We start from the raw sequence: 17,928 nt of genomic DNA on the forward strand, positions 1-17,928 counted from the left end.
ATCCACTGACAGGTTACGTTTAATACGTGTACAAGAGTGTGTGTGTGTGTGTGTGTGTAATTATATATATATATATATATATATATATATATATATATATATATATATATATATATATATATAGGTATGTATGTGTTTGTGTGAGAGATTATAGAAATGCTGATGATATATTATCATGGCTGATGATATATTATACCAGAGTGGGGCTCGGATTCAGAGAGCCTTTTAGCTCTTCTAAAGATCCCATTTCATATGTGTACATACAGTCTCAAATATTTAGTTTAATATTGTTTTTTGTATTATACCAGGGAGTCCATTTAGATGCAAATCCGTCACTTTGAAAGCTGCCCTGGTAATCTTTAGGCAATGGGATTCTGCTGTAGTTTCTACAGCACCGTCTACCTCAACACTTTTTATTTCTTCTCATTTCTAGTTTCTAATGATTGTAACAGACACACTGCAGGGGTGGAAGTTTCATTAATAGATGTTTATTTCATACGAACTCAATATAAAATCATGTCATACTATTAAGGTTTGTCACTACGACCGCAGCTTTTAATCAAACTTAAAAGTCTGCTTCATATTCGGATTGGAAGTACATGTGTGTCTGTGTGTCTGTGTCTGTATAAAATATAACCGACACACTTTGAAAAGCTGTGCAAATAAATACCAAATACTAATAATGTTTAATACGGGGCTATACTTTAATACTATACCTTTGAAACATTGCTCAACAGTGTAAGTGTTGCGACGTCTGTCCATTCCGCCAGCCCCTGCAAAAGAAGGATTAATAAAGGACTGAGTCAGTTTCCTTCGTATTACCCGTGTGCCTCCCTTCTGAGAAGCAAATGAGAGCTTGACAAGCTTGCAAAACCCAGCCATGTCTATTGGCACCGTGTTTGCACCTCACACACCCAAAACACCACTGCTAGGATTGCAAGCTATTTGTTTAACTATGTTCTCAGACTCTCAGGGAGGTGTTTTTAGGTACAAGCTGCTCAAGAACAGACTTGTTATTACTGCCTCCTGTATTCTCCACAGTTCTCCTGGGGGAGGGGCTACACCAACTGTTGGAAACCTAGAAATGATTCTGCTATGTTGCCAATGTTGAATTCTTTATTTATTTTTTCAATGAAGCGCTTAATAGAATCGCTGGCTAATTGAATCATGCACACACTGCAATGTAATGCAGCACATCCTTTGCTATTCACTCGATTGGAAACCTATGACCTTATTGGATGAAGCGCTTTATGTGATCAGAATGGGACTGCAGACGCATGATCACAGTAAGAGGGCTCACTCTATTACAGCATTACTGCTGGAAGAAATAGCAGAGTAACAGACACTCCTGAACACTGTACAGATACCTGCAGAGCAGAAGACATTCCACCAGTGAGGGGCATTGTTACAGACTGCATTTATATATTATGCAGAAGCAGTAGTATGAGCTTGCAGATGATTAATGATAGCTTGCTGTGAAGTGTGGGTGCGTGTGCATGTTTGTGTGGATTCACTGACTGCTGTGAAGTGTGTGTGTGTGTGTGTGTGTGGGGGGGGGGGGGGGGGCAGGTATTACTATCAATGTGCAGACACAATTTGAGAAAATGTCCCCACAAAGATAGTAACTCCTGAAAAAACCAACGTTGTGGGGACTTTGTAAAACACGTTTTTAAGAACTAAATATGCCTTAAAAAAAAAAAAAAAAAGTGCCCAAATATTTCGTTTGTTGTTGACTTTCACCCTGTGTGGAGTTTTGTCTGACTGGAGTTAGAAATAGTAAATAAAAATATAGTGAGAGTCAATGAGAAGTCCCCACAAATATACAGTGGCACTGGAACCATTTTTGATGTGGGGGTGCTGAATGCCATTGAACAAAACTGTAACCCCTGCATATGATGGAAGCCATGCAAAGCTAAGGGGGTGCTACCACACCCCTAGTTCCAGGGCCCTTGCAAATATAGGAATGCAAGCGTGTGTGTGCGTGTCTGTGTCTGTGTGAGGCTTCACTGACCTAAATCATTCAGATTGCAGTAAGGTCTCCAGTCTGCATTCTCCCGGTCAGTGATCTTAACCTGCAAAGGACATCAGAGACAGGAGTGAGTAAAGGCCTGTCTCAGTTAAAGCATTCTGGTTCACATTCTTATTTATTGTATCGGACAAAGGCTGCACTTCTTAAATTCCTTAACTGAAGGACATTTCTTGCATAACTGGTGATGTCACATGGATGGATCCCAGATCTTGGGTACAAACAAGATTCTGGTTCAGGGAGTTGTATGTAACCAGCTCCAATGCACCATGGCAATGGGTGTCACAGTGTTCAGCTAAATATTAGTCACAAGAAAGGTCTAATTATGCCCAACAATCATCATATACTAAATACAGTTAGGTGCTATAATCTGAGTATATTTTTTATAGTATTAAAGCCACACTATTGGATTTTTGGAAGAATTATTTAAATCGATTAGGATTTTAAAATGTGCTCACAGCTCCACCTGGTGGTGAAAGTTTCAAACAGGCTCTTATGCTTCATGAGATCACATTGATCGTATACAGTCCATTGCTTGTCTGTTGTTTTGTTTTTTTAAATAATGGACACCATTTCACAGCGTGTACCTTACTTGCGGTGTTCCCATCCAGGCTGTTGGAGAAGCGAGAGGTGGTGCCACAGTGAGACAGAGTATGATAGCTCGGGTTCCAGAAGCACTGACCACTGCCAGTACTCTGAGAGGCATCTGGGAAGAAAACAAGTCTACAGTACTGCAGCTGTTACAACAGGGAGCAGCACACCCACTCACACACAGTCAGCACAAAACAGCACTGCAGCCGATACCAAAGGGAGCAGCACACCCACTCACACACAGTCCGGATACATGGTGCCTCCAACTAGAAAGTCTCATGTTAGTAACTCTGTTCCATCTTCTGTGGGTAAATCAGAGTGCATAGAAAAGAGATCAGTGAAAAATAAAAGGGTTTGTTACATGAGGTTAAAATGTTAAGTTGTTTCTACAAAGAATGTCTGGGGAAAAAAAAAAGATTGTTAGCGAAACTTTGGATGGTGTTTGACGTGAGTGGGCGTCTGGTGGCATTTAGCTGGAAAGTAGAAATTGCAAGCGGCTGTTCAGAGGAGACTGGGGAGTTGTGCTGATCACCTGCAAAAGCAATGTTAATCACACCAAACAAGACAGTGCTGCTTTTTATATAGTCTGCAATATAGATTATACATTCAAATCTGTGCTCTCCTTACTTATTTGAACCTGTATATTTGTAAGTGTAGTTTCATCAGCGGGTTCATTCATTACACAGAAGGAAGCTCCTCCTGCAACCAGGTGCTTATAAAAAGTGGGAACTAACCGTGACGGCGCTGCGTTACCAGGGAGCTTTGGTCCAAGTAACACAATCACACTGACAGTCTGAACCAGGCCAGCCAGCTCAGCCACCACAGAAAAACACTGTGAATACGGTAGTGAAAAAGACAGGCACAGCTGAGACTATTAAACATTCTAAATACAGGTGTGCAACTAACCATTTGCCTGGTATATGCCATTCAGTCATCTTTATATTCTTGTCTGTGACATTGAAGATTTTATGTCTACAATATATGATACTAATATGATATTGTATTCACATCCCCCCAAGGAGATAATGCAGACACTGAATGCTGTCAAAGTGCCTCACCAGACAGGGAGTAGTCTGTGTTGGTTATCCTCATGGCAGGGGTGTAGGAGACGCTGGGCATGTCATGCCCCTTCTCTCTCTGTCTCTGCCGGTACCAGACGAAGAGGCTGAGGAGCACCATGATGATGAGGAGCAGGACGATGATCCCCACCACAGCCCCCACGGAGTGCCTCTCAGACAGGGCCGGGCTGATCTTAGTGTAGGGGTTCAGCTCCTCCATGATCAGAGCCGCTGCACAGGGGAGAGGGGAGAGACGGGAGAGAGGAGGGGTAGAGGAGGGAGAGGAGAGAGACAGGAGAGGAGAGGGGAAAGAGGAGGGAGAGGAGAGAGACGGGAGAGGAGAGGGGAGAGAGGAGGGGAGAGACAGGAGAGAGGAGGGGTAGAGGAGGGAGAGGAGAGAGGAGAGAGGAGAGACGGGAGTTAGGCTCATCCATCTGGCCAAACATCACAAGTAGGCCAATCTCTCTCTATTTAACTTGATAATTTATTAATTTAGTTTTGCTCATTAATGTCAATATGAAGGCAGTGTTCAGTAAATACTCATTCGTCATCTTGTGATCCTCTTTCTCACCTTGGTCACAGCGGATCCCCTTGAACCCAGGGCTGCAGTAGCAGGTCCCTGTCACATGGTCACAGGTGGCATTGTTCATGCACTCACACAGCTGTTTGCACCCGTACCCAAACGTACCAGGGGGGCACTCTGAGGAAGCAGGAAGCACAGATTACATCATAAAAATAACACCATCTCAAAGGAGTGCAGCGACCAAACAGTGCAGCGACTAACGTAGGCACAGCATTCACATTGGGGTTAATAAACACACAGCAGATGCTTTTCATGGCTGTCATTCCTGTGCCAAGGCAAGGTCGTTCTCACAGTGTCAGAATGAGCACCTCCAGATCTCTTAGGGGTTATGAGGGACAGGCCCAGCCCATATAACCTATTAAAAGACACACGCTAGAGGTGCCACTGTTGCGCATGTGTATTTGAAATGACATCGTGCATCAGGCTGTGTGTTTGCTCATTGTAAAGAACACTGGCTCTGCTGTGCGTGTGGGGCATTGTGCTGAGCAGGTGCAGCGATGCAGGTGGTGGCTGCCCTCGTTGAGCCCTGCTGGAGGTCAGGAGATGCTGTATGATGTATTACAGAGGGTGGGAGATGCTGTGTGATGCATTACAGAGGGTGGGGTCCTCGACCCGTTTATTAACACACTCTGTCAGGGTTTGGCCTCTGGAAAGTCAACACTGTGGATCTAATAACACGCCATTCACTGCTGCTGGGATTTCAGGGTGTGGTCAGTGTGCCACAGACCCTCTGCTTTCTGTTTCATTAGGTCTCCCAGTCTCCAGTGCACTGCCATCAGCTACACAGTGCAGCTCTTTATACACCTGCAGGCTTCTCTTCTGAAACCACGAAGATGAAGACAAGCTGTCAAAAGGAACAGTCTTACTGCAGTTTACTGTACTGAAAGTTCAGTCTGTGCAGTTGCATGCAGGGTAAAGCACAGCCTAATACAGAATGGCCATGTAAAACCAGCAACATTTGAAAGCTTAAACTGTTGTTAATTAAACATGTCTTTCGCTTTCAGTATGTTAAACCATGCCTATACATTAGACATGTCAAATACTATATATGAGGCAAGGAAAGAAAGCAACCGAAGTACAATGCAGATCACATCCAGAAATGAGTTTGGTGCAATTGAGTCCGCCATTTATACACATGGCAGTAATTGCAGAGAGTGGCTCTGTGGGGTAATGCACTGGTAGACTAGAGGAGGATATAAAAAGCATTGTGAATGTACAGCAGTGGCTGTGTGCTTCTCTGGGACTCACTCTGCTCGCAGTTGCTGCCGATGAAGCCTGTGCGGCAGGCACACTGTCCGGAGATGTGATCACAGTCCGCCCCATTCTGACAGCGGCACACCTGGGCACAGTCCTTCCCAAAGAACCCTGCGGGGCAGCCTGCGAGCGACCAGCACAGGGGCACACAGGGTTAACAACACAGGACCCATGTCAATCAACAGCCAGCATGACAATCACAGTGAGGATCACTAGCAAACCACAGATCTGTAAAATCAAACTCAAAATAAAAGAACATTTAAAAATGCGTTGGTTGTTTAGCGAATATATTATTTCTTAATCATGTAGAGATTTTTTTTTTTTTTTTTTTTGGCTCCATATCAAACTCCCCAACTCGCATCTGTTTAGGAACTTGCTATATATACACTGTACCTCATTTTAAACCACACAGAATGATTTAAAAGCTCTGGTCACTCAAAGCTGTGCTTCCTCATTCTCCCACTAGGTGGCAGTGCTTCTCCTATAACGCCAGGTCTGAACTCACGCTGTGTGCAGTAGAGGCCGGTCCAGCCCGCAGTGCACTTGCACTCTCCGTCGTAGGCGCTGCACAGGGCTCCGTTGTGGCAGTTACACGTGTGGATGCAGTTCGGGCCCCAGTAGCCCGGGGGGCAGGCTGTACAGAGGAGGAGGGAGTCCTTGTTAAAGCACAGCATTGAGAGGGCTGTGCTGTAATGCATACAGGCATACAACTCTGTCCTGTGACTTTTCAGGTCCAAACATCTCAAATACAGCTGCAGTTTTGCACCGCATTTCTCCTAACCGCAAACCACATTTCCAAATAAATATCTCTCTTTCTTTTATCTTAATATTTAATTGCCTTTTATAAATAAATTGAGAAACAGACCCCCCTCCCTCGTGCTTTTTGTCCTTACATCTCAAGATCTGTCATGTATATGCAGCGCCTACCTGCGTTAAAACCTCACCGCGTGACACTGTCCATTTCCGGTCACTAATTGGGGATATAGAAACAGTAGGCACTCGTATGAAAGTGTTGGACCACTTAGTGCTTTAATAAGGCATCTGAAACAACTTCTAGCCTCATGCATTTTAACATTTGTGGCCATGTGATGTTCTCTCTTTCTATTTTAAATGAATTGCACGTGTGGCTTATTAACGGCATCAATGAAATCAGATAATCACTAAATAGACTATTTTGACAGTTTTCAGTTGCAGTTGGTTTGATTTCATATGCACAACAAATGAAAACAGCAGAAGCAAAGCGGCGATGTAATAACTTTGCAGACTGTTGTGCGTGTCTGTATTCACCTGGTGCATCTGTCTCAATGCGGTTCCAATACAAGGACAGCTTTACTGGAGTACACTAGTACTGACTGACTTGCTAATTACCCATTTCATCATAGTTTGTCTTTAAACTGACTTCTAAATATTGGTGACACACTTTTCGATTACATGGCTGCTGCAGAGGTAAAATAATAATTAAAAAAAAATGTTCTATCCGTTTCATCTTTTATCAGAGAATTTAAATAACTTTATATGACAGATGTGTAATGCGGCAGCCCCCTGCTTCTGCATTAAGTAATGTTTCAAAGAGATAGGATATTACTCCCCGTTGTGATCTAGCTTCAATTACACTTTGAATTAAGAAAATTACATTTTACAATCAGCCACTGCCAATCACACCTCGGCTATCACAGCAAAGGAACAGCAAAGTTACCCACATTCTCAACAGTCCTGACAACTTGCATTCACAGTACAATAGGGCTCGGTTTCAGATGAAATAATGTGTGTGTGTCCGTCTGTTCTTCATACACAAACATTCTGCACATCTGCTAGGACATTCCAGCAGCATAAGACAGAAATAAGACTCACGTTGCACAGCAGTGTGATTCATTCCTGGTTTTACTAGGAGTTTAGTAAGACACACCTGAGCTTGTTACCTAAGCACTGTGGCTAATCAAGCTGCTAATAAAACTGTTCATTCTGCACACTGTGTTACTAAGCAGGTGATATTTACACTGGGAGCAGTCCTCTGTGATCCAGCCTGGGAAGCACTGGCAGAATCCATCGATGGGGTTGCAGGTGCCGTTGTTGGTACACAAGCAGACCTCGGCGCAGTTCTTTCCAAACTTTCCAGTGGCGCACACTGCTGGGACAAAGCACCATTCAGAACAGAGCCGACATCAATGAGCACTGCATGTGTGCAAATCACAGGGCGCACCGAACCAAATACTCTTTACAGAGACTTCCACAAAACACTTCTACACATGGAGTGGAAAAAAGGGATGCCAAGCAGCAAGTTACAAGATGCTTGGTACAAAACTTTTTAAAATGAAGAACGTTTCTTTTTTGGACATTCTTAATTATGAATAATATAAACTTGAAAATGATTTGCTTTGATATTACCAAGAGAAGAGGAAAGAATGGAACATTAGGGACTTCTAATCGGAATTGTGTACATTTTTAATAAGGTGCATATTTCATTACTTCATGCCATTTTCTTAATTTAGAGCTTTAATTTTAAATTAAACCGCATATGGGTCATTATTTCAATACGCAGAGCAGGATTTTTAAAAGCACATAACTTGTTATTCAGAATGACAGCAGAAATTACAAAAATACTTCTGTCTGAACGCCATGCAAATTCAGAAAACAGGATCTGTGTGAAATTAGTTTATGAAATTATATTATTCAAAAAGCATCTGTCACGCGAAACTTAACGATCAGCTTATTTTTCAATAAATGTGTTAGAACTCTCTTAATGTTCTCTAAGCCAGTTTTCACTTGCCATTTCCATTTTAAACTCAGGATACTTACATTTCTAAACAGCAGGTCATTATGAGTAATTCATTAAGACTTAAGCCTTCTTCCAAACTGTAAATAGCAAAGGGAGCAGCTAGAACCTGGGCTTAGTGGAAGGCTGTGTGTCTGCAGGCCACTGATTAGACTCATGATAAACCCTTACGAAGTAATGAAGGTTAGCCAAAGTGCTGGAGGTTTTATTACATTTTGTATTTGTAAGACAGTTTTCAAATCCATGAAAGTGAATTTTATATATTTCTTCCCCTGTCTTAATTCATGCAAAGCCCAGTTAATTATAATGAAAAGTAATATCTATATTTAATCTATGTTTAATGATTCGCCAAAGCACAGTGTGGTGTAGCTTCTCAGGAAGACAGTCATTAGAACCTGCAACCCACACACAGGCCTGCTCAGAACAAGCTTAATAAGCTAGATGTGTGAAGTCTCTAAATGTGTCTCCAAGTCTCAAAATGTGTCGCCAAGTCTCTAAATGTGACTCCAAGTCTCTAAATGTGACTCCAAGTCTCTAAATGTGACTCCAAGTCCCCTGGATTGCAATGTGGAGCATGGTAGAATGCACTTTAAACCTTGTATGTTAAAAATGTTTCTTCTGATTTGTCTTAATTTTCCTAAACACGAATAATTACTAGGGAACAATTACCCAGTACGTGTGGTGCTGGTTTGGAGTGTGTATAGTACAGTAGGTGCTGGTTTGGAGTGTGTACAGTACAGTAGGTGCTGGTTTGGTGTGTACAGTACAGTAGGTGCTGGTTGAGTGTGTACAGTACAGTAGGTGCTGGTTTGGAGTGTTTACAGTACAGTAGGTGCTGGTTGAGTGTGTACAGTACAGTAGGTGCTGGTTGAGTGTGTACAGTACAGTAGGTGCTGGTTTGGAGTGTGTACAGTACAGTAGGTGCTGGTTTGGAGTGTGTACAGTACAGTAGGTGCTGGTTTGGAGTGTGTACAGTACAGTAGGTGCTGGTTTGGAGTGTGTACAGTACAGTAGGTGCTGGTTTGGAGTGTGTACAGTACGTGTGGTGCTGGTTTGGAGTGTGTACAGTACAGTAGGTGCTGGTTTGGAGTGTGTACAGTACAGTAGGTGCTGGTTTGGAGTGTGTACAGTACAGTAGGTGCCGGTTGAGTGTGTACAGTACAGTAGGTGCTGTGCTAGTGTAACGAGTGCCAGTGCACAGTGTATTGGAGGAGAGCTGCTGCCTGAAACACTTGCCTTGGTTGCAGAGGGAGCCGAAGAACCCCGGCAGGCACTCGCAGTGCCCGGTGATGTGGTGGCACGGCCCGTTACTGTGCACACAATGCGGGCACGCCTGGCTGCAGCAGTGCCCGTAAAACCCGGGAGAGCAGACTGGAAGGAGAGAAACAAACCATTTCATTAGCTTTTGTTTAACCTGGGAAGAACAAACTTTTGTCCGAGCACACAATAAATACCAAGTGGCATTCGATTTTACTTGAAACATTCAATGCAGTAGATTACATCCCGGTCACCAAGCAAGGGGGAAAGCTGGACCAATACACCTGCTTGGCTGTTTTGGTTTGTTCTGATCTGCAAATATCAATTTAGTATCAATTAAGGAAAGACAGGACTGATATTTTCCCAATAGAAGGCTATATAAACCTTTAAATCATCAGAAAGCATCAATTCCACAGTGTCTAACCCTACCCCTGTCCTGTGCTTTAGCCAATCATTGTGAAAATGATGCAGAAAGCAGGCACAGAGGGTCAGAGCCCAGATGCTGCAGTGCTGTCGGGGTATCGGAGTGGAAACTATTTCTTGAAAGCTCTTTGTTTAAAACACACCTGCTTTGTGGCACTTTATTACAGGTTGACATTCCCTCTCTTTGTAGCACACGTGGTTTTTGAAATAAACGTGCTGTGCATTCACTGATGACCTAAAGGTCTGTGCTTCCACTGTCACAGCAAAGCAGCTCTGGCCACGGCCTGACGGGAGAGCACCTGCTGTGCTGGTGAGAGTTGCGTTCTGAATCCTGCATGTCCTCGGGCACCAGATCTCTCAGCCCCCTTCCAGGGACGTGCTCTTGTGTGCATCGGCTCTCAGGCTGCGAGGCAGGGGCCGAGGAGGGCTCCCCGTTTCCACCCTGCATTTCTCTTTAGAATCAGATTCTTTAAATGGATAGAGCACTCCTGCATTTATAATGGCTCTCCCCGGCTAGCAGAAGCTGGAAACGTCACAGCTAAGCCCCTGTTACCTTATTTCAGAACAATAAAGCTTCTCTCCCTGTCGGGTAGAATACATTTAGACTGCCTTGTCAAGGGAAACTTTGGTCTTCTAAATAGGTCAGGGTAAGCGAAAAAGCAAACATGGATTTCAATAGGGTCAAGAATGCAGGGTTTCAAATTGAAAAGGCAGGTGAAAAACATATGCAGAATAACTGGAGAGTGGACATTATGAACTTGCTGTAGCTGTGACGATACCACACCATTCAAAAAGCAGGTTTCTTTTTCCCAAATCATATCAGCTTCATGTATTTGATAATGTATTTGATAATGCAATAATAAAACAGTCAGTATAGTGTAGCTGCAATGCAGTTATTGCACCTGCTACCGCTAATCAGGGGGGTCAATCAATCAGGCCTGCTGCAAAACATCAAAGGGGTTCTTTTTATTCCTGTTCTAATGCCAAGCTTCTCAATCAAAACCTCCACGGATTTTGACTCAGCATCTAGTTATCTAGTTCAATAGTAATCCCTCCCCCAGCGGCTGCTCTTGAACATGCAGTGAATCGTGCTTTGTTTCAAGCTCCATTCCGGAGTGGATGCATGCGTGGCTCTGTGCTTACTTCTCTGGCAGATGGCCCCTCTGTACCCAGGTGCGCACTCGCAGGTCCCGTCCTCAGGGGAGCACGATCCTCCGTTGTCACAGTTGCACGAGATGGAGCAGTTCGGCCCCCAGCGACCTTGAACACACACATTGTCACAGTGGATACCTGCAGTGAGGGAGGGAGGGAGTGAGAGAGAGAGAAAACAGAGGCGCGCACAGTGTGTTAGTGCAATAACCGCGTGGCCAATTGTGCGCCACCCCTTGGAAGCTCCCGTCCTCGATCGGCAAAGGAATAGCCTGGATTCGAACTCGCGACTTGCAGGCTATAGAGCGCATCCTGCACTCACGTGGAGCGCCCTTACTGGATGCGCCACTCGGGAGCCAGTTGCGGAGTGTCTTGAGGGAACTGAGACTGTCAGCAACCTGCAGAAGTGTGGCCAACGTATTCTTCCCCGCATGTCTCCAGCTCAAACCCCCTGTGTTTCCAGCCCTCGCTGATTCGAGACACACTACATTATGAAGCAGTCTTTTAAGATGGCATTCGTTTTGAACATTTCCTTTGACATGGAATTTTTCAGTATAGAATGCCATTAAAGCACTATTAATCAAATACCTTTGAATTAAACCTGTGGAAATCTGAAGCTGATTTCAAATAGGCAATTATGGAATGAGGGTAGCTTTGCTTTGACAGTGTGAGTCGACTGCTTACCTAAAACATGAAAGAACACATTCAATTATTAAAGTAAAAAAAAAAGGAGTTACACAAGTCACAGGGCAGCGGTGTTGACTATGGAAAATAATTTCTCGAAAACCTCTTTAAAACGCCATGAAAACACTGAAATGAATCTCAGGATACAGATTTATTACTGAAATGATTTTTTCAGCCCCCTCATTTTCAGCTGCTATATTAATGACAGTATACCACTCTGAGTCTAATGAGTATAGGCAGCTGGTTTTTAATGGTGAAAATGAAAGACAGAGCCTCTTCTGTAGAGTTTGCTATTCCCATCTAAGATTGCCTGGGGTTCTAGCTGCCAATCAGAGAGGGGGTAAACATTTACACTTCCAAAAATCTTCCCATGTTCCAGTCTGCATGCCCCTGATTGCAGAAGCGAGTTGTCTGCATGGTTCATATTGCACATTCTGCACAATATGCAGTAAGACAAGGCAGCAGGTATTGCGGGATTCTCAATATCACTCCGCACAGTTCCATCTTTAGAAATAAATTCAGTTGCCCAACCCACATGAAACATTTTACAGAAGTGTCAAGAAGGTAGAATTTATAATAAGATTTTCAAGTGCATAGTCTGGTTTGCAGCATTTAAAACAGTGTCTCTTGACATGCCCTTTCAACAGGACTGAATCTGCCTCTTCAAATATTACACAACTATGCAGCATTATTATTCGTAGTAGTAGTAGTAGCAGTAGTAGTATTGTATGTTTGATTTTAAAGACCTAATAGTCAAAACAATTGATTGGACCTCCGAATGCACTGTAATCTTAAGATTGAAATTGCTGCAGAACAATCTCCTTCGCTTTATCAGTGCATTCAAACCTGTATGAAAGCTAGCCAGGGAAATACACAAGGATCCTGTGGGAGAAGCATTATACAGGAAAGCGCCAATAAGGATACTAAGCAAGAATGTAGAAAGAAAAGGTAACAAAAACCCAGCAAAAAAAAACCTGACAAATTCTTGTAAAACTGAAGCTTTATACTGTACATAGATATGTGTATATATATACATATTCAACAAGAATACTTTTAGCACTAAATATCAGGGAGTAGCATGACTATGAGTCAGAGGACTGGTAGGTGTAGTGACTAAGTGTGGGCTCCCTCCTTGAAATGCAATCGCATTAGTAATACCCTAATCAGCGAGTGTTGAATTAATGGGCCTGCAGGATGGCTTGGGAACAGCTCCTGCAGCTGACTGACAGCAGTGCCTCAGGTCCCAGCTTTCAAATCACAGTCACAGGCCTCAGGCTTCACCCTTATCTTTGACCAGCTTTCTCTCCACAGCCCCGGCTACTCAATCATACTGCCCAGACTGGGGACCGTTTTACCTTGTGACCGCCACACAATATTCAGAGCACGAGAAAGCCTGCCGATAATGCATTTCAGTAGCTAATTAAATCCCCCTTCTAGGACGGCAATTCAGACATCATACCAATACAGCCCCACAAAGCCCTATAGGTATAACCTGTACAGTAACACCTTCTGAAGGCACTGTTAACCCTGTTACATGCTGTATAGTTTGCCAGCTCTAGTTATTCTGTAGAAGTACTGCAGAATATAATGATCACCCTTGCTGTGACCTTCGTATCTTGGGATTTTGTGAGTTGTGCTTTCTGCAAGTCCATGGTCTTGTTATAAAACCTGTGCCTGTATAATGAAGTAACAGAAAGGTGATTGGTGGGGTTACCGTGCCGCAGGTAAGAGAGCCACACATCCATTCTCTCTCTACATGGAAATCTTCCCCCAGCTTCTCTCCACTCTGTATTATATTGACTGCTATTTTATTTACGCAGGATTATACTTCCTGCTATATCCGTGCAATCCCATCCATCATTCTTTGTATATTTGTGTTTACACAAGATACAGCACATGGTAGAGGGCAGCGGATTAGAAATAATAATAGAATTATTCCTCATTTTACACTTTGTCTAAAATCGGGTTTTCTCACGCAGTCGCTGCTACAGGAAACAGTACCCTCTGAAAGTTCATGTTCTTGAGAGACTTGGCCTGTGCGTTGATAACAGTTTTAACTACATTTTAAAAACCGGCTAATCCTGTTATGCCCATCGAACAATCTTGCCTTCACAGTTTAACGGAGCCACATTGTAGTTCACTAGAATGCTTTACTGATCCCTTGTAAAGGCTTGATCTTGACTATTTCCACCCTCCGTTTAATCCATTCTCATAGTGAAGTTTACACAAGTTGGCCTATTCATTAACCAAGATAGCCCTTTCCTCTGCTGTGCCTGGGTATATTTGTACATGAAAGCAACAATATTAACAGTAGCATTGCATTGTATAGCATTGTATTACAGTCCTGCATTGCGCTGTATTGATTAGGTACCTGTCCACCCAGCTAGGCAGCGGCAGTACCCTGTGATGGGGTCACATCCATCCGCATGGCTACAGTCACAACGCTCTCTGCACTCCAGACCGTACGTGCCATCCTAACAACAAACAGACCAAAAAAAAAAAAAAAATCACATAAAACAGAATTTTTTTTAGAAAAAGACAATTACATTTTCAGTTTTTATTTTCTCAGCTTCCACCACCCATGCTAGAAAAGATCGAAAGCTACTATAAATCACACTGGCTATACAGATATTCATATTTCCAACAGCAAGTATCTCAGCAGAGATGGCGAGGCGATACCCAGGTTTCGAATGCACTCCGAGCTTGTCGCTTGTCAGGTTGAAGTGCATTAGCTCCCCTTTGTAAAAAACTTCCTATAGTAAAAGCATAGCAAAGTGTAATGAAGCATAGTGAAAGCATGGTAAAGAAACATAGGTAAGCTTTTTATGAAGAATCGTGAGGTATGGTACATTAATAAACATGGCAAAGCAGGGTAAACCATGTTAAAGGCTTACGATAACCATGGGAAAAGCATGCTCAATTCCGTGGTAAGCTTTTATAAGGACATTTTAAATCTGTTACCCATGTTTTTGTTTAGCTTTGTTTTTTAAAAGACGAAACGAAGACTGACCGGACAGGGCTGGTCACAGCTGCCCCCCCTCCAGCCCGGAGAGCAGGTGCAGGAGCCGTCCATGGGGTTACAAGCGGCTCCATTGGCACAGAAGCACGTCTGGTTACAGTTCAGACCCCACGTGCCGCTCGAGCACAGGATGGAGCAGTCCACACCCTGCCACCCTGACCACACGCCACACAGAGAGAAGAGAAACAGTGGGGCCCGGTTAAAAATCACATCACACACAGGATAGGTGAACATTAAGACATTCCTGTATATTCCTGTACCTTCTCTGCAAATACAGGAGCCGTCGATGGGGTAGCACGTGGCCTCGTTCCTGCAGTTACACACAGAGGAGCAGTTGGCTCCGTACGACCCAGAGGTGCAGGGAAGGGAGCAGTCTTCTCCCTGCCATTGAAGGAAAAGGCAAACTTTTTAAACAGTGAACAACACAGCAGCTACATACTGCAGAAGGCTGACATTGTAGGTATCACTTTCAAACCACAACAGCGCTGTGCTTGTATTTGTGAGAATTGTCTCTCCTTAGTTCCCCTCTTATTTACAGGCAGGTACAATACATTTCTTCGTTTTCACGGCTGATAATACATTATGTACACATTTTAGACTGATGATTTGGAAAGTCAGATTCTTCTGTCTTTTGTTTCTGGTCACCTTAAGCACATCTTTAAGGTAGTTGGTGGGCCAGCATTTGAATCATCCCCTGTCAGGCACAGTGCTGGCAATGACAAAGTTCCAGTCTCTCTGTTCATCAAACTTTTCTCATGGTGTTGGACCTGGGGGCATGTGAGGCTAACCTCGCTCAACCCCATCCTTCCCCAGACACCTTTAATTAAATGAGCTTATAAAAGAACCATACCCTTCCTCAGCAGTAATATTCAGTGTGTTGTTCTCTACAGGATTTCTTTCTTTTACCTTTCTGTGCGGAGGCCTCTGGGACAGAGAGGGTCCCTCAGCTACTTATCCAGTTATTTATCTGTGGATTTTAAAAAGGCGCAGTGGAGCCAGGGTCCTGACTGACAGCTGACAAGGTTATTTAAATTCTCAATTAGCAGTCTAGAAGCCGAAAGTCAGAATTGTACAGCAGTGGAAAATGCCTTCCGCTGAACTGGTTATTAACATAGTGAACTGGGTTTAAAGATTAGCCCCCTGGAAGCCAAGCTTGTAGGTTCTGCTTGAGGCGTCTGGTGCCTTACGGTGCTTTCCTGCAGCCCATATGCACAGTTCCAGGTAAAGCGATAATTGGTGCAGTTTTCAGTGCTGTTTCTCGTAACCTTTCCCACTTCTGGGTGCCGTGTCTTATCTTCAACCTGCTGCACTGATGCTGATTGTCTTTGTGATCTTTCTTATCTGGGGTGCCTGGAAATCTGAAAACAAAGGTTTCACCGGAGGTGGCTTTTCCGTGCCCTTTGTACAAAGCAGAACAAACTCAACAATGTGCCCTTGCTGCAGAATTCCATCAAAACAGGAGCACACTTATTTATTTATTATATTTTTCACATTTAAAAAAAAAAAATCATGTTCCAGTGTTATTTGACTGCATTTGTATATATTAATATACAATACTGTATATATATATATATATATATATAAAATGATGGCCGATCGAAGCTATAGACCCGGAGAGAATAGATGACTTCTGAATATGGACGTTTTTGCTAAACAAAACAAAACAAAACAAAACGGCCTTTTCATTTCATCCATAACCGCTAGACGTACAGCGATACATCAACAGAAATTCAAAGTGCCACTTTTTTCTTTATTATACCGCAATCAGATCAATCGTTTTCGGAGCAGCGTAGATGAATAACTGAACAACGGAAAGCAAACTTTTAAGGAATACCCTCAAAACCAGGGATCTCATTTAAATACCACAAACATCAGCAGACATCAAATATCATTAAACTGATAACATGAAGCCCATAGCGGGAAACACCTATTTAATTATCTTCCTGTACGCCAGGCGAGGCTGTGACTTTTCCAATAAGCACTGTGCTGGAAACTTGTTTTCCAGGGCCGTAGGAAGGCTTATTCCATCTCCATCCCCCAGGGGATTAGTCTCCCCTGACTTCATCAAAAACCAGAAAAAAAAAACACATTCTTCCAGATTGAATTCCTTCAACAACACCCAAGACTTCACCTTTAATTATCAGTGAAAGCACCTGGTTCTGAAAGACCCAGCTGAATTACACTTGCTGATCGAGGTTAATCACTGATTTCAAACGCTGTGAAGATCTGTCACTGTGGACTGTATCTGTGTGGCATTTCTGTACATTTCTACAGTTCCATTCTTCTGAAGTCTTAGCCCTGGGCTGAGGGATATGACAGCTAGGTAATTGACCAACATTAGTTTTCAGTTGCATATATGCATGTATAGAGTTTTGACATTTATACAGTAGTGTGCAGATGTATTAGAACACCCCAAAGTTTTCAATTGATATGCTTTATATACCTACTTGTATGAAAACCAATGGGCGTCAGAATTTAAATTTCCGCTCAGTAATCAGAGATATAAAAACAATAGGCACTTGTGTGTGAAAATGTTAGACCGCTTTGTGCTTTAATCTTAAATAACTTCTAAAAAGTCTAGTGCATTTTACCATTTGTGGCTATGTGTTCCTTTTATCTTATTATTTTTAAATAAATTGCCAATCACTAACTTGCCTATTTTGACAATTTTTCACTTCCAGTGGTTTGATTTCATATGCACGACAAAATCAAAACAACAGAAAATGGGGTGTGTAATAAATGTGCACGCTACTGTACAAGTGGAATACGAATCCCCACTGCCACTGTGGAACTCACACACAGGGATTCTTACCTGAGGTCTGTTCTACCCATTCTGTACACGAACAGACCTTCAATTATACAGACTAGCCAGATTAAAAAGTGTCATGCATTTCATCTCGATTCACTAATCTGCTTTTGAATTCCCTTGCAAAGTAGTAAAACTGCCACATTTCTTTAGTACAAAGCATAGTTAACACACAATCATAATGGGGTGTCATCACCTATTACATGCAATGACAATAGTTCTAATTATAATGTCAGACTACCTCTGGTTGTGCTGCCTCCGTGTATCATTGACGATCGTCTCCCAGGACAGCAGGAGGTTCTGTC

At 43.0% G+C, this 17,928-nt stretch overlaps 1 protein-coding gene across 6 annotated transcripts in view; it reads right to left on the reverse strand.

Annotated features, from left to right (window-relative positions):
- LOC117428143 (multiple epidermal growth factor-like domains protein 11) overlaps window positions 1–17,928 on the reverse strand; it is a 79,435-nt gene that overhangs the window by 4,875 nt on the left and 56,632 nt on the right. For 5 of the 6 annotated variants that reach the window (XM_058995447.1, XM_058995446.1, XM_058995445.1 and 2 more), the window contains 13 exons: window positions 15,078–15,198; window positions 14,809–14,972; window positions 14,170–14,272; window positions 11,109–11,255; window positions 9,522–9,656; window positions 7,509–7,637; window positions 6,018–6,146; window positions 5,507–5,635; window positions 4,247–4,375; window positions 3,676–3,906; window positions 2,614–2,732; window positions 2,012–2,072; window positions 717–773 (listed from right to left, as the gene is read on the reverse strand). In XM_058995447.1, the coding sequence (XP_058851430.1) occupies window positions 717–773; window positions 2,012–2,072; window positions 2,614–2,732; window positions 3,676–3,906; window positions 4,247–4,375; window positions 5,507–5,635; window positions 6,018–6,146; window positions 7,509–7,637; window positions 9,522–9,656; window positions 11,109–11,255; window positions 14,170–14,272; window positions 14,809–14,972; window positions 15,078–15,198 (1,654 nt within the window). The remainder of the gene's footprint in view (window positions 1–716; window positions 774–2,011; window positions 2,073–2,613; window positions 2,733–3,675; window positions 3,907–4,246; window positions 4,376–5,506; window positions 5,636–6,017; window positions 6,147–7,508; window positions 7,638–9,521; window positions 9,657–11,108; window positions 11,256–14,169; window positions 14,273–14,808; window positions 14,973–15,077; window positions 15,199–17,928) is intronic. The other variant, XM_058995449.1, reaches the window with a different exon arrangement.

This window comes from Acipenser ruthenus, chromosome 21 (assembly GCF_902713425.1).
Source record: "Acipenser ruthenus chromosome 21, fAciRut3.2 maternal haplotype, whole genome shotgun sequence".
In the NCBI taxonomy this organism is placed as follows: domain Eukaryota; kingdom Metazoa; phylum Chordata; class Actinopteri; order Acipenseriformes; family Acipenseridae; genus Acipenser; species Acipenser ruthenus.